Genomic DNA, 22,189 nt, shown 5'->3' on the forward strand with positions numbered 1-22,189 from the left:
CCGTTTTAGAGAAGAAACATGACAGAAGCAGGGGCTGAACTGACTTCAGGCTCTTAATGCTGGAGGACAAAATATTGCCTTCAAAAACCAGACCAAGTGAAGAGCATGAGCCACAGAACCTCAGCTGAGTTCAGTTACTCTAACACAGCCCCTCTCGTACCTGGACTAACATGTCCAAACCTGCCTGCCAGTATCGTGAGTCATCACAAAGAAAGTAAGGATTTAGTCCAGCAACTTTCTCTTTCATTGTATGAGCTGCAAATGCATCTACACATAGAGAGCACAGGGCAAACGTGGGACCATGAGACCTACCAGAATCAAATGTTCTCCCATGGACAAACTGGCCAAGAAATGGTAATATTCCACTTTTCCCTTCCACTGCCTTCAGAAGACACAATGAATCATCTTCTGCAGATTCAAATCAAGAGAGCACTCAAAAAGGGGATGTTCCAGCATCACATTGCTCTTCTGGCTCATCTCACAACCCAGCAGCAATGCTTCCTCTAAAGTTCTAATACAATACTGGAAATCTCAGCATCTAACAATCCTCCAGTGACGAGAATCCCCATTAAGGGATCTCCTCTGAGCCAAGCCTCACGTGGGAATGTGTGTTCACACCAAGTGCCAAACAATACACAGACACACATCACCTCTGCAGATCGAGTCTCCAATTCTGACCTGTGGACACGACAATTTCAATTCACAACTTCTTGTAGGCATCCACAGAGTGATGACAGCAGCAAATGTGGGTCCAGGCCTGGACAGATTCTCACCTGACTATGCAAAGGCCAAGCTGCAACAAGATAAGCCTGCCCAGACCAAGACTGCTTGAGACCTCCCTGTGTTCCTGCTGCTCTATTGACCGCAGGAGCTTGAGAAAGCACTATTTAATGTTCACACCTTCCACTGGCCAGTGGGTTTCATCCCTGCAAGGACTGCATGAGGGAAGAGACAGAAAGCCTTGCAAAACATCCTTTGACACCTGATATGATCCTATGAAAGCTCCAAGTTCTGCCTCTTCTCTCTCGCTCAAAGCATCTATTTGGCCAGAAGCACAACATTACTGACTCCTTGGGGTAAAATGAGTTTCACTGGAGCTATGACAACATCCACCAGCTTTTCTCAACCTGCTGTGTCAATAAGGACCTTTCGTAACATCCTGTGCAGAAGCTGAGTGTGGGAAAAGACACCCTTACATAATGTGATGAGCATTAACCACACGCTTGCTCACATACCCAGTGTAACATAGCTCTCTGGTCACACACCTCACACTGGTATGCCTTTGGTTCCAGTCCTGGATTTAAGCAGGTAGAGGGGAAAGGGCAGAGCTTACCTTCAAATAACATGAGGTCTCAGAAAAGCATTGCTAATCTGTACAATTATATCCACCAGCAAAGTTATTATGGTTAGTATGTTCCCAAACACCCCAGCTCCAGGAAACATGCAGATGAGAAACACTCGGTTTCATTTAACCAAAAGCTCATTTCCAGCCTTCATCTTAAAACCAGTATTAAAAGGGACTTCACATGACTGCCTCGTCCAACCCCAGCCCAAGACACACCTAAACTCCATTATTGCCAAGAGATTCTAGTCCAGCTGATCCTTAACCACCAACACTGTGGTTCAGCAGTTTGCTTACACCTCTATTATGGTATTTCACCATACTAACCAAATACTCGGGGGGGGAAACAAAGCTTAAAAGGCAAGTTTCCACATGCACCTTGAAGTATTAAAATAGCAGAAAGCAAGGACAAAGAAATTGTGGTGCTTTCAGAAGTATTGTCAGTGTTAGATCCCCAGGCGCTCATCACACAAACAAAATCCAGCTTCTCACTCAGATCCCCAGGATCCCTCCTTTCCTGTTTATCCACCAGAAGATCCCCCTGCATCCAAGAGATGCACCCGCAGCATTTCTCAAGATCACCCATAAGATTCAAGGGGTTTAGCTCTCCTTCTTCAAACCAGAGGCAAAGCTGCTGAGAGGCACCTCAGGTTGGAGACCAAGGGCTCCCAGCATAAAGCCTTCTCCAGTTCACATCTGAGACTACCTTCTCCCCCCTATCATCACAGAGCCCTTGGGTGTCCAGCCTTCCCACCTCAGTGCTGAAGGAAGCAGTCATGCAGCAGGGACCAGAGGAACAAAAGCAGGCAGCCCCTGTGTTAGAGAATAACCTGAACAATAAGTAACTCTCACATCATCTGCAGCATCTTAAATATGAGCACAATACCACTTCCCAGAAGAGGTTCTAGAAACAGAGAGTGGAGCAAATAGGGAAAGAAGGGAGCCCTGAAGACCCAGCCAGTTAATGTTGCAGTACAATCTGACTCTTCTACCAGCACTCCTCTGCTTGCTTTTAACCAGAAGCATTCCCAGAGATTTATTTCCCCTTTTTGCCCACTAATGTGTCCAGATCTTTCCTCTGCTTCTGTGTGGTTTTAAGGACAGACTCAAATTCAAAGCTTTTTGCACCTCTGAGTTCTGTCACATTGGCAGACACAGCACCCACCAAAGCTGTGTCCTACGCAGAGCTGGATCTGAAAGAGATGCTGGCTACCAGGGAGTTGTTCTGACCATGCTCAGCCCAGCCCATGCACTCTGCACTCCCCTGTGACTCTGTGCCTCTCACTGGCTGCCTTGTGGAGAGCTACAGATGATTAGAATGAATAATGATTCCCTCTTTTGCACCCCCAGCCTCCAACAACAGAGATATCCATTAGAAGCTTCACCTTTTCATTTGACTTTATTAAATGGTGGCAAACGGCTTATTCTGGGCTTTCCCGCAGCCTTTTGTACCTAGACATGGCATAAATGGACCATGTGTATTCACCTCTTCCAAATTGACACTTGATGACTTGTACGTGCAGAATAAGATCACAGCTAACAACATGAACACAGACTGGCTTCACCAGGACTCCTCAGCTCTGTGCTGTAGCTACCTTCATGTGATTAAGCACCTAATTACACAGTCAGTGCTAATAGCCAGAGGATGAAATTTAGAGCCTTTATAAGCAAGGGGAGCCCTGCTCAGGACATCCACCTAGACTTTACACATCATTTCCACAAAGGCTAATTTACTGCAACGGAGACAGATGGGCTGCATGCTGCCAGATGACATCCAGTGTTAGTCTTTATGCAGTGCCCATTTGGCTACAGAGACATGCAAGGCACAGTTTTCATTAGATAACTGGAAACATCAGTTCTGGGTATCATTTTGAGGCAGGATAAAGGCTGACACTTGAGAAGAGACCAAACACCATCACATTTCCTGGTATAAAGTGGTACCCATCTTCAAGAGTGAAAATGCGACCAGCTCCGCTTGCTCAGGAGCAAAGTTCAGTGTCCAAGGAGCTAACAACATCAACAGACCATGCATGGACAAGAGCCAGAGGAAGGAGAGGGTTAGTAGATCAACTGTAGTGCCTGAAAGGGACACAGAAACCCCCAGAAAACACCATACATCAGGTCTTTCCCACTCCTCAACCCCCAGGTTACCACATTACGATACAACTTCAAGTGCACAGTCAATGTCAGTATGGAGAAGACATCTGCTTTCAGCAGAACACCCCTAGCCCCAGGCACCACCACACCAGGGGCCCTGGTGCTGCTAAGTCAAAACAGAGCAAATACACTGACAGCTTTTGGCATGGAAAGGCTTCCACCGCAAGCTGCAAGAGTTCTCGTTTGCAAGGCAACGCCATTTCGTGTTTAACAGGAAAATCTACTCTGAAAAGAAGCATTGAAAACTGGCACTTTCATCCCCCCCCAGACACGCTCCTGTATATATTTAGTATTGTATTCACAGGCTCGGATGACAACAAGCAAACCTGTATTCTGCTGCCACAGGAGGCAATGTCTGATTCAACTTTCAGCTCCTCTTTTCCCCCAAAAGAAGGCATCGCAATCATTTCTTAACCTAAAAACCACCTAAGCTTTTTTAACAAAGCCACACTAAAAAAGGGTAATATTTAAAGCCACACATCACCTCACTCCTCCCTTTGGCTTTAAAAGCCAGGAGCAAGTAACAGCTAGGACCAAGCTTGATCCATGCGCTCCCCATCTTGCTGCCTGCTCATCCACACCTATGGCAGAAGACGAGTACCCAACCCTCAAATAAACCCACTCATTTTGAGAGCCTCAGGACCAGCTCTGATGAGAAAAGCAGTTACTAATGTTTGACCATCCCATTCTCACTCAAATTTCCCTTTGTCTTTGGGCCTAAAACCTTAAATGCCAGTGACATTGCAGGCTCTGCCTAAAAACTAACAAAGGAGAGGAAGTGCCATGGAAAGACAAACCACTTTGTTGCTCACAGAACCCTATGGACAGAGCAAGTAAAGCAGAGCTGGATCCTTACCTGCCAGGGCCTGGTTCACCTTGCTGGGTTTGGGCATCTTGACAGGCAGGGCTGGGGCACTGGAGAGGAAAACAAAGGGACAAGCTCAACAGCACAGCTCTATCACCAACAAAACAGACAATGCAGCAATGCAGCACTCCCTCCTGAGGGCAAGGGCCATGGATAAAGTAACAGGGATTAATTGCTCTGATGAGCCCCAGCTGAGACCCCCACCCAGGCACTGGTCCAGCACCTACATTTAAGGAGCCCAGTCCTTGCCAGATTTAGGAGGTTTACTCATCTTCAAGGTGGACTTTAGAACTATGTAGCTGCATGGAGCTCTATCTCCTCCTAGCTGGATGCTGGTCTTGTGTTATCTCTTGCTGGGGGCTGTTGGTAGACCCTGTTGTCAACTCACTGCTCTGATCCTGTGATGCTCCAACACAGAGTTCCCTGTGAGCAGCTGACCTGCACTTCAGCACTGCTGCACCAGCATGTCTGGGACAGGAGCATGAAGCCAGGAACCAGTAGGATGCACCAAAGCTTATCTCAAACCTTCCAGTTAACCTGGTGTCCAGCCAAAGAAACACTGCTCACCAGAGCACAAACCTCCATGCTGTATGAGAGGCTGCAGCTGCACAGATCAAAGGAAGCAAGATCACCCCCACTGCTCTCCAGATGGGGAAACTGAGGCAGGGAAAGGCCAAGAAAGTGCTCGAGCACATGCAGCTGTAGCCCTGAGATGAACAGAATGAAGCCCTGTGCATCCAAGGGCTTACTGCAAGTGTGGGAATGAGGAGGAAAGGTTGAAAGAGACTTTTGGCATCCACCCTTCTTTGGAAATCAAGAGGATTTGGACATCAAACATCCCCTTCAGGTTCCTAACCTACTTGTTTTGGCAGCATTTTCCAGCACTGGCAGCTGTACTGTAAGTTAGTTTGGGATATGCCCATTGCAGGGGGGGGTTGGAACTAGATGATCTTAAGGTTCTTTCCAACCCTAACTGTTCTATGATTCTATGATATGTAGGCAGCCAGGGCCATGCAATTAGCTGATGGCAGGAATTAGGAAGGAAAAGATGAGCATGAAAGCTGATGAGAGGGTCAGTAGAAGAGAAAGCAACCTGGATCTACATGAGCAGAGCAGGAACGTTTGAAATCCAACATGCTGGCACAAAGAAGTCACCCACAGACTTCATCTCAGGTGGTGTATGTGTCTGGGATGGATGCAGGCTCATGGGCATCACTGCAGTTAATACACGATGCATTCAGACAACCATCTCCAACGACTCCCCAAAATTCCATCAAACCTGACCAGCTTCTTAGGAACTCACTTAGAGATAAGGTTGTAAAGTGCCTAATGCCATCCACTGTCTAGAGGGAACCTAATCCTCTCCAGCTAGGATGCGAGTGGATTCTCTCCACTGTGCCCATAATAACATCCCAGACAGAGGTCCTCCCTTTCAGCCTTGCTAAAATCTTTGTCCCTGATTCCATGATGATGACCAGAGCTGAAGAGATTTGTCCTCACAGCAGGGACCCATACCCACCTCCCTCTTCTCCTACCTGCTGCAGTTTGAAATGGGTTCCCACACACGTGCTGAGCTTGCTGAAGAACCCCCAGGGCAAGGATGCAGGGCTTGATGCTGCACTGACAGCCTGGCCAAGAGACCAGCTCATCCAGCCCCTTAAAAAGCTCCTCAGACCACAGAGGTTTCCCTTCTGTCTCTTTCAAAGACTGTGTTTTCCCCTCTGTTGCCCCTAATTTTGCAATGTCAAATGATGCAACGGCTTGTTCTCGCTACAGCCCAATTCAAACCCACCAAACACAGTGGAAATCCTCAGTTTCAAAGGGCTTTGAATCACGCGCTGTGACTCCTCTTTAGGAGTTTTCTCTTTCCTGATTCAGCTTCTTTCTCAGGTGTTTTCCTCCTCCTTCTCTATCTCATCCTTTTGCTTCATTTCTGCTCCTATGATCCTCTTCAGATGATGGCCAGTAGCAGGGCTGCTCCCTCTCCAGCTGCATTCAAGGAGGGGTTTTGAGGACCAGAGAATGTAAAGGAACTTGAGAGAACTACTCCCCAAAATCAGAGAGGCATTGGATGCCCTTCCCTCGTCGAACTGAGCAGCCAAGAGCCAACATGATGCTGGGCACCCCCTCACCCAGCCTGTGACCCTGCATGACTGATATTGAAGAGCTTGTGCTTCATCATCACCCCACGGAGCGCAGCAGCCACCTTGGGTGCTTTCACTTCCCAATGGAAGGCAAAAACACACCAGAGCACAAAGCTGAACCTTCTGCTGTGCCAGGAAAGCAGATGGGCAGTGGGGGATCCTTCCAGGGGGCTGGAACAAGGGTCCTTATACCTGAGGTTGAAGAAAGCAAACCCAGGGCTGATCTGGGAAGGGGACCACTGGTAATTCAAGAAGACCACCAGAGAAATTCTTCACTCTCCTGCATTCAATTCCAAGTCACCCAGGAACTAGGGCTTCTGCAAACTTGTCCTGGTTTCAGCTGGGATTAATTTTATTCCTACTAACTGGTGCAGTGCTCTGTTTTGGATTTACTGTGAGAATAATGTTGATAACACACTGATGTTTTAGGTGTTGCTGAGCAACGTTTACACTAAGTCAAGGCCTTTTCAGATTCTCATACCATCCTGCAAGCGAAGAGCAGTTGCATTGTGCATCACTTGTTTTGGATATTCTAATTATTTTCATTATTATAATTATTATTTTCCTTCCCTTTTCTGTCCTATTAAACTGTCTTTATCTCAACCCACAGATTCTATTTCTTTTTCCTTCCAATTCTTTCCCCCATCCCACTGGGGGGGAAGTGAGTGAGCGGTGGCATGGTGTTTAGCTGCCTGCTGGGTTAAACCATGACAGAAGTGAGGACAGCCCTTGAGATTTACAGAGGGAAATAGATAAGCAACTGATGCACTTGCAAGCAATCCAGTGTTGGAAGATGCGACTGCACTGCAGATGAATTACTCTCCATCAGCCACGAAACAGTCACTGATCAGCTGCACCCCTGGTGTGAAGGCAAAGTATGCCAGCTCTGAGTGCTGGAGGCTTTTTAAGCCAACTGATGTGATGAGGGAAAAACCAAATACTTGTTACTTCACGTGGGCTGAACACAGGCACATTCAGTTAGCAGCATCTCAGCTAACGTCGTCGTAGGATGTGCTGACCCACGCGCTTGACACTGTGCGAGTGCACCGTACGTGCTGTGATTTCTCTTACAGCTGCAGAAAGCCCAGCCCTGAGGCTGATGAAACCAAGGGAAATCCACACTGCGTGGAGGTACCTCTACCACAGCACTGCCTGGGGAGATCTGCAGCCACGCTGCATGGGAGGAAGTGTTGTCACGTCAGAAAAGGTGCAGAAACGCTACTCAAAGCCTGCCCTGGCTCTGAAGTGGGGTTTTTTGGAGGAAGAAGGGGAAGAGGTGAGAAGGAAAGAGATTGCTGTTGTAGTATAACATGGGCTGTGCCTCAACTCCAAAAGCAGGGTGCCAGCAGCATGAACACACATATTTAACCCATCAGCTCAGACTCAAACTCCTCCAGCATCCCCATGCCAGCGCTGGCTGCTTGGGAAGAGCTGAAGCCAGGCCAGGGTATAGTCCTTTTGATTTACCGAAACCAGACTCAGTGAGGAGAAAACATGATGCAGGCAGGCTGGAGGGGGTCTGGAGTAAGAGAGATCTGGAAAGCATCAGTGCAAAAGCAAGCACTGCAGTGCAGAGGGATGAGAGGGATCCATCAAGATGCCTGCTCCTGCTCACAGGGGACACTTCTACCCAGTCAGTGCCTTTGGATCCCAGCCAGACGTTCAGGCTGTGCTTGCAACACCTGAAAATCAATGCCTGCATTCCCTGAACGTTTCCTGGGATTGATTCATCCTCCTTGGTCCAATTTTGTCCTGCTGTTTGCTGCAGCTCCAGCTCTCCCGCTGCTCTATGTGCTGGATGTGACTGAGCGCAAGAGGGGTCACGAGGTTGTGAACAAGGGGATGCAAAATAAGACACTGTGCTCAAAGATTCAGCAAGGGGATCCTGATGAGGTTTCCCAACACCAGCTTCCAGGCAATTTGTTCTGGGGACAGACAGGGCAGACTATTTCAGCATGACAAAACCACCCACATCTCCATGATTTCAATATACTGCAACACCAGTGAGACAGCAAAGCACAAGACCAAAGAGGAAGCTGCCACTTCAAACACTGGGCAGCCAGGCTGGAGCTGAACATCACCCAAGCTGAACATACACAATATCCTAATGGAGCAGAAGTAGGGAAGTCTGAGTTGTTACTCACCCTCTTCACCTGATACAGCCCTTTCTTCCCTCTCTCCATTCACACCAGCCAACAGGCCACATATTCCTGTATTGCAGCATCTTTGCAGCACTCTTGACAGCCAACACCTCTCCCAGATCAGGGCTGCATCCAGTTAATGTGAGGCATCCAAAGGTCTAATCCCCTTTCCAGACTTGAATGCACAATGACCATACACCAGTTTCTCCCCTACTTTTCTTCTCAAGGTGTCAAACCCAAGATCAAATCCCTCTAAAGAAGGACCTTTAGATGCACTACATGCAGCCATATGGATCCACGGTTTTACTCCTGGGCACCAAGCAGAGATTCCCCTGCTCCCACTTGGGAAGAGCACCCGGCAGCAGAACCATGCTGGTTAACAGAGGGCTGAGGACAAGCCAGAATGGGCCCAGCAGAACCAGCACTGAGCAGAATGCCCTCCTCATCCCCAAGGAGCTCATGCGCATGCTTATGGACAAAGCTGAGAGACGCAGAGGAGGAGACAGAAAAGGAAAGGCCCTTCCCAGGTTCTGCTCCCTTGGTTACACATCCTGATCCTACAAAACATTCACTGTGGGTCATTCCCCATGGGAGATTTGGGGGTGCAGCACCAGACCCTTCTCAGGAACACCACAATACTGCAAGCATCCTTCCCCAGTCCCCAAGACTCCCATTCTCCATGCTTTTAAATGAAATCCAACCCCCCAAGCTGCCTGCCCTATTTGTAGGCACAGCCTAGACCAGCACCAAAGCCATATAAGCTCAGAGGGGCCAGCAGAGCTACAGAGGGGATTTTTCTGGCTGGGGCACTAATATATCCCCCTGAATATTGCTTCCTGCAGCTTCATGTGCTCATATAACAAGCAGGACACTCCTTACTGTGTTTCAGAGTGCCCTTCTCTCTAATTACACAGCACAGTGCATGCAATAGGGTAGTTCTTGCCCCAGGGATGGATGCTTTACTGCGTGGGATGGGAAGGATCACGCCAGGAGGTGGCTGGGAGCTGACCCCTGCTTCCCAGATCCAGTTAACACCACTGATATAAGGACACAACCCTTGCCATGACACGCTGCATCTGCAGATCTCAGCGCTGTCTGTGAGACAGGCTGGATCCATTAACTGTGTTTAATACACCGGAGGAAACTAATGCACCAAGCAGCAAAATAACTTGCCCACATGTATTTAATGCATTAGCAGCAGAGCCACGGATATTAGCATCTATTTAAGCCCTGGCATGCCTGTCAGGGTTTTCTAGTGTCTCTGACCCTCTTGAGAGCACAGGGAAATTAAACCTGCATTTTGAAGTGCTGGAGTTTCACCCTCTCACTCCAACATCCACCCTCCAGCAAGCAGGAAATACATTTAATCAGTGCCAATGCCACAAAAGCCCAGGCATGCCTGTGCTACACCAACAGCACTGGGGGCTATTCCTGCCTGCCTATGAGAAATAACTGTCACAACCACACAGGGAGTTAGGCAGCTTTCCAGGAGGAACTACAGCTCTTTCTTAGCTCTGCAGGAGAGATGTTTGCTTTGGTGCTGCCATTTTTAGCTACCTTCCCTAAACAAATTGAGTGCACATAACTGCACCATGGTTCAGGCTCCCCCTAACAGCTTTTGAGCCCTTCCTGCTCTGAGGCAGGAGCTGGGGCATCCTTGCAAAGTTTGTGAAGATAAGGAGTTCTGTAAACCCAAGTAATCCGCCAGGGCTGCTTTGGAGCCAAAAGCTGCAGGGTGAACACAACACAACCTTTATTAGACACCGGAGGATCCACCGTGGCCCACTGCTTCCTTTCCTTCACTCTCTGAGCATGGGCCAGCACAGGAATTGCACATCACAGCTAAGAGGAATGCCGGATGCAGACAGAAACTCATATAACATAATTAGTGGAGGATAATTAGTGCTTCATCATCACTGCCTCAAAGGCTGAAGGAGGAAGAAGGGCAGCAACTGCAAGGGAAGGGAATTAAGCACCACGCCAAGTGCAGCCGAGGTGGGAAGATGGGGAACCTAAGGGATAAAATAACCCCGGAATGTTCTGGGCTTAGGAATTAAATGAAGCACATTGTTAGAGTTGGCTACTCAGGTTTCCCCTAATTCACAGAAATGGGAGTATTTTGTGCTGGAACATGGGTTTCACGAGCCTGAGCCTGTAACCCCAGCCAGGAGCTATTACACCCACCCAGCGGCATTTCTGAGCCAAAGCCAGCACAGGGGTGACAGGGGAAAAGCCATCTCGAGCTGCCAGCTGGTGCTGACAAACCCCTTTCACATACAGCACTATAGTGGAAGACAGAGATTGCCCCCCTGCGTGCATGTGTCTGTCTGGTAGGGAGAGGGGAGAGCACCCCTGGGCAAAGCTAATGCAAAGGACTGGAGATCCAGACATCATCCGTCATCCATGAAGAGCTTCCAATGCACATCTTTGTTCTGCCCTTCTCTGGGGTCCTTTCGGGTGAGCCCCCAGCTGCTGCCTCCCTCCGGGCTCAGCACATGGCCATGGGCTGGATCTGTGAACCACACATGCTCCTGTGGTGGGTATGGAACAGAGAGGCTTCCACAGATACTTCTAGTGGAAAACATCAGGGTTAAGGAATAGAAAGGGAGCTGTAGACAAAAAGACAGCTCCTACCACCCTGCCTGCAAAACCACCTCCTGATGAGCCCTGTAGACAGGCAAGAGCCCATCAGCATCCCCACGTCCTGCCCAGGCTGGGGTTCTGCCAAGGGTTCACATCACACTCGCCTTCCCCTTGTGGCATGTTCTGCTGTGCCCAGCAAAGATTTAACTGTATGATGCCTTCAGAGGGCTGTTGCACCAACCCAGCACAAGCTCTGCCAGCAATACCTGATGCAGGGTTTAACCCTCCAACTGTCCCAGCAGCTCCCAAGACCCAGCCCAGCAGGCTGCCAGGACAATGTCCTCCCCAGCGTCCTAGCTGGGCATCTCCAGGTCTCCTCCTGGCTGTGCCTTTCCTCCCAGTCAGCATTATCTGTGCCATGGGCTCAGTTCATGGTAAGAAGACCGTGCCTCAAACATCTCCCATCCTTCCTTTCAGGACATCAGTACCAGTGGCTCCTGCGAGAGGGGGAATTTGGCAGCTTCTTCAAGAGCCTTACTGGGGGCTCCTGCAGGCAGTACCGAGGTCTGATTTTTGGCCCCATTAGAAGGGGACTGGAATAGAGAAGCATCATGGATGCTTAAGATGCCCCAAAAAAGCACCAGGTGCAAAGAAAGCACCCGAAAAAGACCATGAGAAAAAAGAACAGGATAGGAGAAGTCATTTCACTCACATGACCCTGAAGAGGGAAAGCCCTAAGGAAAATATCTCCAGATTCACCATCTTAAAACACAAATGAGATACAACCTTCAAACCCCCGTGCCTGATGTAATCGACAGAATGTGCTTTCAACCCCTTCCTAGATCTCTTATGTCTATGTACTTGGGGAAGCTTGGACAGGTAAATCAGCCCTGGCAAGATGTGATTTACCTACTCAGGTGCTCACACAGCGGTTCAGCAGCTGGATTATGTAGGGTGAAATGCCTATACTGCTTTGTACACATCAGACATTTACAGAGGGAGCAGTCACACAGCCCTTGCTTGGTCCTCAGTTTAATGCTGGCAGATATTAGGTGCAAGTATTGCCATAGAAGGGCCACAAAGACCTCTGCTAGTAAAGGCTTGCATACAGGAGGAGTCAGTGGGATCTGGCTTGGTTTGGATGTCCAGGCTTCACAGAGGCTATCTTACAAGTGCCCCACTTCACAAGGGGAACACTGATCTCTCCCAGCCCAAAATCCCCGATTTTGGGGAGCCAGTGCTGCAGCCCCACTCTATCCCAGAGGGAAAAACTAACTGTGCCATGGAGAGGAGCCGAGCTGTCAGACCACAAGACTCTGCTTTTCATTTAGGTGGCTGAAAAGCCTGAAGTGAAGTGAAGCTGAAAGGCCTGAAGTGAAGTGAAGCCCTTCCTCCCACACTGGTAAGGTGCAAACACAGCCCTCCTTTGGCTCCAGCCGCTCGGATGGGAGCTGAAATCCACGCTGTGACAGTTTCAGTTGTGACAGAGAAGAGACAGGGTGGCTAAAGAAAGATGAAGGGAAAGGACAGGGCAAAACCCTCACAAGGTGAGGCTTAGCCGGCTTTTAGATCATTTACAGTCCTGCTTGTGCTTCCTGACCTCCAACATCACAACAGCACCTCAACACATGCTTCAAACACATGCTTCAAAATGAACTTCTTCCATGCTTATCCAGTTGCATCTCTGCTCTGCATCAGCACTTAGCCTGAGGAATAGCCTGGATGCTGATCAAATTGCTAGTGTCATCTCATGGATCTCAGAGAGGGATCAGTATGGTTCAAGGTATCAAAGGAAGGGGAAAGTAAGTTAGTGGTTTGGTTTTCTAAACATCTTCACCAAGGATTTTAAAAATCCTTGCTCAAATCTCTGGCTTTGGGTAGTTTTGGTGGGGTTTTTTCTGATGGTTCACCTTAAAAATGTCCAACATGGACTTCCTGATTTTGTCAGAGGTCTCAGCCACACACAGCGAGTCCTGTGGTCCCTCCTTGAAGGGGAAGAGCTTTAAACACAGAGAATTTTTCCACTCTATGCTTACTGCATATTTTGAACTAAATAAGGGTTTCACAAATCCTCTGTTCATTCACTCAGACCCCTCAAAGCTGTTTTCAAGCGTAACCTGTGACACCACCAATCACTATTAGTTCTTTCATATCTGCAGAATCACGACCTGACTCCTTTCTCCAGTGGTTCAGGGAGACTAGAAGACAGGGTCTATATTACAAGTGGGAGAAAAGGAAGGGAAAGCAGAGGAGAAGACTTTTCACCCACTGTACTGGACACAAAGGCAAAAACCTCTCTCTCCTTAGGAAGAAGACGCTCATTAAGTGCTCTGGGACAGAGAGGCTCCTGCATAACAAAGACCTGAGCACATCAGTCATAGAATCATTTAGGTTGTAAAAAACCTTTAAGATCATCAGCTCCAACCATTAACCCAGCACTGCCAAGTCCACCACTAACCCATGTCCTTCAGCACCTTATCTACACATCTGTTAAATACCTCCAGGGATGGGGACTCCACCACTACCCTGGGCAGCCTGTTCCAGTGCTTGACAACCCTTTTGGTGAAGACATTTTTCCTACTCTACATGCACAGTACTTAAAAGTGAATTATGGTCTGTACCTGACTCCATTAGATGAAGACAGTCCTGTGCTGGGGCCCCCAGCTTGAGGCAAAGCCCAGGTGCTCTGTGCATTGAGTCTTGGTGTTGACCTTGCTCCAGACAAAGCCGGTTTGTTATAGGGCACGAAGCCGACGCTGGAAGAGCTTACTGATGCTGTCCTACCCTGATGAGTAGCAGAAGAGTTGGGAACGTTTATCATGGAGTGGCGGTAGCGTGTGGTGATGGGACCAGTCCCACTGTTTAGCCAGCACTGCTGGCAGGAACAAGCCACCCCTGTGTGAAGGGGTGTTGGGGAGGTTGTCATCGGGTACGGGGTGTCCAAGCGCCTCTGAACGCTGCGGCGGAAGCTCGTGTTCTTGTTGGTCTGGACTTGAGCCACAACGTCAACTATGTAGTTGTAGCCCAAGGATTTGAGATCTACTTGCTGGTGGTTCTTGGCACGGGCCTCCTCCAGGAGCACACAGACCTTCATCTCGTAGGGGGACCACCCGCCTTCATCGTTCTGCCACTCCCAGACGATGCCCTGCCCGGCAGCAGAGTCCCCAGGGAAGAGGTGCCTGCGGACGGCCCGCATCGTCCCTGTGTGGGGAGAGGGGGAAGGAGACAAAACCATCTTGTGAGCAGAGAATCGTAGAATGGTTTGGGTTGGAAACGACCTTAAGATCATCCAGTTCCAACCCCCTGCCATGGGCAGGGACATCTCGCACTAAATCATGTCACCCAAGGCTCTGTCCAACCTGGCCTTGAACACTGCCAGGGATGGAGCATTCACAACTTCCTTGGGCACCCTGTGCCAGCACCTCAGCACCCTCACAGGGAAGGACTTCTTCCTTATATCTAACCTGAACTTCCCCTGTTTCAGTTTAAACCCATTCCCCCTTGTCCTGTCACTACAGTCCCTGATGCAGAGTCACTCTCCAGCATCCTTGTAGCCCCCTTCAGACCCTGGAAGCTGCTCTGAGGTCTCCACGCAGCTTCTCTTCTCCAGGCTGAACAGCCCCAATGTTCTCAGCCTGTCTCCATTCAGGAGGTGCTCCAGCCCCTGCTCATCCTCGTGGCCTCCTCTGGACTTGCTCCAACAGCTCCAATGGGGATGTTTTTTCAGGGACTCGTTTCTGCACAGATCTGCGGTGCCTACATCAGGGTGGCTTCCTCACCTCTCCCTCAACAGGGGCACTAACAGGCTTTGTCTTCCCTACAGGACTGGGTTTGCTCATGAAGCTCAGAGAAACGCAATATCCCTCCACCCCGAGATCCCTGTCCCTCTGCCAAATCCGATTGTGGGCTGGCAACAGGTTCAAAAGCTGCAGGGAGGAAGGGTGGGAAAGAAGGGAAGGAGAGAGGATGCAGAGACAGACACACCCAGCACAAAGGCACAGCAAGCACATATGCCTCCCTGACGTTAAAACAGAGTAAAAAAAGAAGTAAATCAGGCTGAGGCACAGATCTGGTTTAAAAAAACCCAACTCCCACAGCCTTGACAACAGAGTAATTATAGAGACAGGACACCATCGGGAAGTGTGCGTAAGGGGCTGAACACCCACTCTGCCACATAAGGGTCTGGGTAATTTTGCTCTTGGAGGAGCAGGTAAAGTCCTACGAGTGGAAGAACAAGGACTTTGGAGAGGGGACAGGCAGGGCAGCTCCTCCAGGCTCCTGACTGCTGGCAGATAGAGCAAGACTAGAGAGGAGGAGACAACGAAGTGATGTGGAAACTGGAGAGAGCAGCTGCTCACACAAAGGAAGAGAAATGAAAGCAGACACTCGACTCTTGTGATGCTGCTCGACAGCAACAGCAGAAGCTTGAAACCCCCTGGAAGCCTGGCTCTCCCGGGTTACTTTACTCCTCTCTTTAGGAAAGGAGAAGACTAACGAGAGGGAGTTAAGCCACCCAACAGGACAGAAACCCAGCAACCTCTGCAAACACAGGTTCCTGTACCAGGGTCAAAGCTGCTGCTGCTGGGAAAGCCCTCAGCAGCACCCTGCACTGAGAAAGAGGAGCAGGAAATGATGCGAGGCAAACAAGTCTGGGGCTGCAGGAGGTGGGGTGAACAAGGGTGCGGCGAGTCCTTGGAGACAGGAGGAGCTCAGAGAACAGCACCAAGAGGGAAAAAAACAAATCAAATAAAGCCTCTGAAGAGGCCATGAGAGTTATGACACTGCTGCAGGACCCCCGGTGAAAACAGGCACGTTTACAGACATCCACACCCAAAGCCTGTGCAGAACTGCCCCAGGACATTGCTGACGATATTACACGCAACAAGCACATCCCAAGGAAGAGGGAGGACACATGGGACTCCACGCTGCCAAAGCCCAACTGCTACTTGTATTCCGGCTCTGGCTGAATGCTGGCTGGAGCACCTCTGCTTCATGCTGCTTTTATTTCTACCCCATAGTACCGGAACACTGTGGAAAGCACTAGGACTTGACTCAAACCATTAACTGCCTCCTCGCTGCTAAAAATTTGATGGCATGAAAGTCACATCTCTGCTCCTATCACACTCCCAGGCTTCTTTCTATATAGTGCTGCTGGTTTCTGTGCAGTGCTTTGGTGGTCAGACCATAACTAGACTCTGTGCTGGGCTGCAGGTATGTCCCACATGTCATTGGGGAAACTAGGTCAGTAAAGACAGACCTGAGGTCCAGAGGTGACAAAGGCTGTGGCTCTCTCAAAGGCAGAACATGGCAGACCAAGGAATGGCAGGACTTGTGTTTCTTCTGGGGAGCTGGGGGCACAGGGGGCTGGAATGGCTTGCCTCAGGGATAAGCAGCCAGGGAAGGTCCAGCACTTACTCCCAGACTGTGGCTTCAGTGGCCAGAGCAGCACCAAGCATCCTGCTTATTGCAGAGTGAGACTCTCCAGTGTCTCCATCCACCTCATCAGCACACCTACAGCGAAACACAGCCACCTCCCTGTAAGAACTGAACCCCAACAGCTCAACCATGAAGGCCGGGGATTCCTGTGGGGCAAGGACTTCCTCTGGCAGAAGTCAGGGCGGAACGTGCCAGCAGAACCAAGGCGACCTTTCCCAGACAAGAATAGACACCTTTTGTGGGAAAGCAGATGAAACAGCCAAAAGCAAACTCTAGTGATTACTGTTCCTATCCCGTCCTGCCATGTTTTAGAAACACAAACCCACGGCCTCAACAGATAGGCAGCAGCAGGGATGACCCCCGAGTAGAAGGAGGGCTGGGGATGAGATGGGCTGGAAATGAGATGGTAAGAAATGCACTCAGGAGTAAGGGGACTACCACAGGTAAAACAAGGTGTCCAAAAGCCTGGGGGACACATCTCAGAGGGGATTAGCAACCCTGCCCCTGCTCCATTGGCAGGCCAGAAGTTAAAAGCAGCACAGAGAGGACTCGAGGAGCTTGCACACAACCTGTGTTTTAACACCCCCAAACAACAGCAGGGCGAAGAGCTTTGAGGAACCAACAACTAGAGCCAAGCCACACACTTGGAAAACATCCCCCTTCCCCCCAGCTGGCAGGGAAGCTGGGATTCCTCTCCAGGGTGGGCAGACAGCTGTGGTGAGAGGACACGTCCTGCTGCTCCCTTGCATTCCCTCCCAGCTAATCTGCCTCGACCAGCAGCTGAAGCCACAGCTAATCCTGCCCACAAGATCGCCCTGCACAGCTGTCATTCCCTCTTGGTCCCGTTAACACTGGCTTCCTGTTATTCTCCTGGCTTCCTTTGAAGAGCCTATTTGTCTGTCTAATAGCTAATGAGCAGAATACAACAGCCTATTTTTTGCCCCGTTTCAAGATTTTTCATGGGGATGTTTCCTGCAGAGATTCTTTTCTCCCTGCACATGACGAAGGTCAGCTGGCTGCTCGCTCAGAAAGCTTCACGTTTAAGGCAAGAGCCCTGCAGAGAGAAAAAGCTTTGCTTAGAACTGGGCCACTGAAAGAGGATATGAGAGTGTTTGCAATAGTCACGTTGCAGAGCACACAGGTACCTGTGGAGGGAGGCTCACAGAGCTGATCAGCATCCCTCCGCACCAGTGGGAAACACTGCGGGAATGCTGTGAAGTGGAATCAGCCCTTTTTGTTATTAACAGCTCAACCACAGATCTTGTCCAAGGAAAGATGAGGTCATGCCAGGCAACATCATTCCCAAATCGTACTAGACTGGCCCCCAGAGATGACCAATTCTGAACCACCCTGCGATGGACAATATGTGCTACGTGCTTTGAGATCTTTCACAAGGGTCTAACGCAGTACAAGCTCTCAACAGAGACAGAAGAAGGATGTCCCATTCACACTGGGACACATCTTTCACCCTCACCAAACTGGGCCATTCCCCAGGACTGCTGCCCACGTGTTGGCTGAAAGACTCAGAAGGCTCCTCAACAAGTCTGGGAACAAGAAACAGCCACTGGTGCCAGCTCTGGTGGGTCCTTGCTGCACTGCTCAAAGCCACAGCCTCAGCAGGGCTTCCAAGTGCTCAAACAGGCCATGCTGAGCAGACCTGCCATGAAGCAAGCTCCTTACCCAGGACACAGATAGTAAAACTAATCCTTAGGTCACCAGTCAGAATAAAAACACGGATGCAGCTGTGATGACCGCTGACATTTGCTCCAACCACTTCCCTTTCCTGTAGGAATTGCCCAATCGTGCAGTTCATTCAAGCTATTCCTCACTTATTGCTTCAATTGCTTCAAGAAACCAGTGCGCTGCCCATCTCTAAAGCTTGGGGTGATGCTTGATTGTGCCCTGGGCTGATGGGAGAGATGCTGGCACAGGAGAAAGTGATGCATGGAGAATCTTCCAAAGCAGCCATTCATTCGGGGTGTGTAATTTGGGATCTCCCTGGATTTTCCAGACATGAAGAGCATGCATTCCACCCCTGCCCTCTTCCTAAGCTACAGCTGCTCAGCACATCTGCAGCAAGAGAGGATAGGAGTCATCAAATTCTGAGCTGCCTCACTGACCCCAAGAGAGATGAGAATGAAAATTAGGTCTCAACCCTGCTATTAAGCCCTCCCTGGGAGGAAGCAAGCCAGCCTTGTGCACACAAGTGTGGGGAATGTTCTGCTGCAGCATCACGGCGCTCTGCGGGGGCTGCAGGCTTGCGCAAAGCAGCTTGTGCGGGGCGGCATGCCAAGGTAAAGCAGCTGGCACTCCAGTTGTAGAGGGAACAAGGGAGGAGATTAGAAACGGGAGGGTCTGAAGCCTAAGAAAAGGCCCTTTTTACACCAGTGGTCTTGAATGGGTGAGGGCAGGAAGAAAGTTTCCAGCTCCGAGAGCTCTGGCTCTGTGAGCTGCAGGGGTCCTGTGATGAGGTTCCTTAAGAGGAAGCAGCACCACAGATTCATGCCAGCTAATATTGATGTTCTCATGTGCCAACGTGCTGGGTGGCAGACAGCATCAGGAGGGAAGCAGACATAGAATAATAGAATGGTTTGGGTTTGAAAGGACGTTAAGATCATCTAGTTCCAACCCCTCTGCCATGGGCAGGGACACCTCAAACTAAACCACCCCTCAAAGAACTGCCCAGCTGTAGCAGCACACAGCAGAGCTTTGTAGGGCTCTCCTACACATAATGGGGCCCCACTTATCTCCAAGCACACAAGCAGCCTCATGGGAAGGGAAGCGCCCTTACCTGTGTCCTGCCGGAACTGTGTCAAGCTTGGGATGTCGATGACGTAGGGGGCCAAGACAGGATCCGCATGTCCCAAAGGGATGCTGCTGACAAGCCCCGATCCCGAGCGCCGGCCCTTCTGCTGAGAGGCCTGAAAAACCTGTTCAATGTAGCTGCAGACATTCCCTCGGTACGGCCTCCACCTGCCAAACTCATCCTGCCATTCCCACACTGCCACCACTGGGGAATTGCTGCTGTGTCCTGGGGCAGAACCGGGGAGTCCGGATGGCCCGGCTGAACTGCTTCCTGCTTCCTGAGCTGCTGCCATGCTCCTCCCTGAGGTCTGGGCACGCTGCAAGTGGCAGCTTCACACCATCTTCTTCTGGGGGACCTGCAGCAAGAAACAAGGAGAGCACACAGGGCTGAGAATGGTGCCCCAAATCCACCCCACCCTGCAACCATACCACACAAGCCATTTGAGAGAGGGGAACAAGCTCAGCCTTGCACAGAAGATGCTTGCTATGCATTTAGGAGACTGCAGAGAAGAGGATTGGCCTCAAAACCCTCTCCGGTTGAGGGCAAATGGGGTATCACCTCCCACTCCCTGCCAATGTTAGCAACTTTTCCTGTTAATTTAGAGCAAAAACTCTGGGGACACTCTGCTTCCTATAGTTTGTGGCACCAAACACCACCTGAGTCACTGCAGATCTGCACAAAACCAGCCCAGAACCGCTGCTGATCTGTGGCAGGGAAATCTGTAAGCCCTGACCTCAGTTCAGACACCCACTAGCCAGGATCATGCCAAGGCCACCCCATAGTTCTCCCCACTCACACTGCTCCTGGCAGTGTTACATTGACTACCCTGATGTGAGCTATCAGCTTGGGAGCAGGAGGTGCCCAAGCACTCGTGCACATGAATGACTCAGTTATACAAGCACTGCCCAAACTCTTCTCACTGATCTGAGCTCTCACTGACCATCAGATCCATCCAGGCTTCTGACCAGGCAGTTTTGATCCAGGATCAGTCCCTTGACTCCTTCTGTGCAGCATCTTATGTGCACGCAAAGCCAGAAGACAATTCTTTGTGCACAGTCTGCAAATCACAGTAATGCACATGTCGAGCACAATCCAAGTGAAGAATGGATGGGAAGAAGCACAGACACACTAGGAGGAACACAGGGTGTAATAACCAGCCTGTGCTGAAGGCAGTGATTTCGCAGGTCCTTAAGATTGCACTACATCTAGCTGCAGCTTCTCAGGTTGGAAAACAAGGAACATCTTGAAACAAGGGACAGTCTGCATCAACAAAGACTCAGGCCAAAGACTAAAGGCACAAAGAGACGATTTGGGGAAGACAGAGAAAGGAGTAGGAGCCTTAAGACATCCAGGTAAAGACACAAAGGCCAGTGAATAAATTCTAAGGACTAAGAGACAGGATGCAGAGACAAAAGACCTTAATTCTAAGGCAGAGACAAAAGACCACTCTTAGTCCCCAAGGGATGCAAAACCACAAAGCCACTGCATGACCACCAAGCTGTCCGAGAGACACTATAAGTCTGATATGTGGCATTCCTTGTCTGCTTTGTCATTGCAAGAAATCCTATCCAGACCATCTGGACACACATGCCTTGGTGCCCAAATGCTGGACAACCCCATGTTGTTGCTCGCGAGCAGGTGGGTATGACTGTGAATGAGTGGAATTCATTTTGCTTCAAAATAAAGTCACCTTCTCCCTCTTCAGGTCTCACGTCACTGACTGCTCACTTAACTCCCAGCAGGCAGCTGTGAGCTTCCTTCCCATCCAGTGGAAAAGTTCGGTGCCCAAGAGGCAGAGCAGCAGTGGGTGGCTTCCACTGGAGGATGCCATCTCCACGGAGAATGACATCCCTACCGGATGGGGAAGATCCCACGCTCCGTGGAGCGTCCCATCCATCATGCTCGTGTGGCTTGCTAGCTTAAAAAAGCAATAGAAGAAGAGCAAGAGGCGAACAGACGCACCCACACGTCTGCATTTACAAGAGGAAAGCAACGCTTTCTCCAGGAATTCGGTGTAAATCAGTTTATGAGCTGCTCTGAGAGCTCTACACAACACCCCCAGCTCAACTGGTGCTGGTGACAAACCGCTCCAGATCACCAGGAGAAGACCCTGGTCTCTGCAATGGATCTTCTCCATGGAATTCGTTCTCCCCGAACACACCACGGACAATTATTTTACTGCTCAAACCAGTAAGTTAAAACCTGAGGTGTCAAACCCAACACCTGCCTCTGCCAGTTCTTTTTATGGCAGGTTTCACACCAACACATCTCCTCCAAAGGGACCACCAGCATGTCCATGCTCGGCTTGACCAGTGCGAGTCAAAGCAGAGCTGCAGGGTTCTCTGTCCTACCCACCTGCATGAGGTGCTCTGAACCCCAAAGAGAGAACCAACACCTTTCTCCCTCCAAAGCTGTTGTTACCAAATACTCATCTGCCCATCCTACAGATAGAGACAGCAGAGGGAAGCTGTTCGGATGGAGTCAGCAATTTGTTTTCCTTCCCTTTTGAAGCACAGCAGCAGGAAATGGAAAAAAGAGAGCATCCCAGCGGAAAAGCTGCCTCCTTCATGTACCACCTCCACTCGCGGGGACACTAGCCGGGTGACAACAGCCTATTGCTCACCCTGGGTGGCAGCGATGCTTTGAATCCCAGACCACACGCAAAGGTGCCGGGGCTGGCTGCACGTGAGCATCGTGTGCTCCAACATTCGCTTC

At 50.0% G+C, this 22,189-nt stretch overlaps 1 protein-coding gene across 4 annotated transcripts in view; it reads right to left on the reverse strand.

Moving 5' to 3' along the window:
• Positions 1 to 22,189, reverse strand: part of DTX2 (deltex E3 ubiquitin ligase 2) — a 39,111-nt gene that overhangs the window by 14,533 nt on the left and 2,389 nt on the right. For all 4 annotated transcript variants that reach the window (XM_030472541.1, XM_030472542.1, XM_030472540.1 and 1 more), the window contains exons 2-4: positions 19,460 to 19,829; positions 13,854 to 14,433; positions 4,356 to 4,414 (exon numbers count right to left, since the gene is read on the reverse strand). In XM_030472541.1, coding sequence (XP_030328401.1) covers positions 4,356 to 4,414; positions 13,854 to 14,433; positions 19,460 to 19,766 — 946 coding nt within the window. In that variant the 5' untranslated portion in view covers positions 19,767 to 19,829. The remainder of the gene's footprint in view (positions 1 to 4,355; positions 4,415 to 13,853; positions 14,434 to 19,459; positions 19,830 to 22,189) is intronic.

This window comes from Strigops habroptila (genome assembly GCF_004027225.2).
Source record: "Strigops habroptila isolate Jane chromosome 13 unlocalized genomic scaffold, bStrHab1.2.pri S16, whole genome shotgun sequence".
NCBI lineage: Eukaryota > Metazoa > Chordata > Aves > Psittaciformes > Psittacidae > Strigops > Strigops habroptila.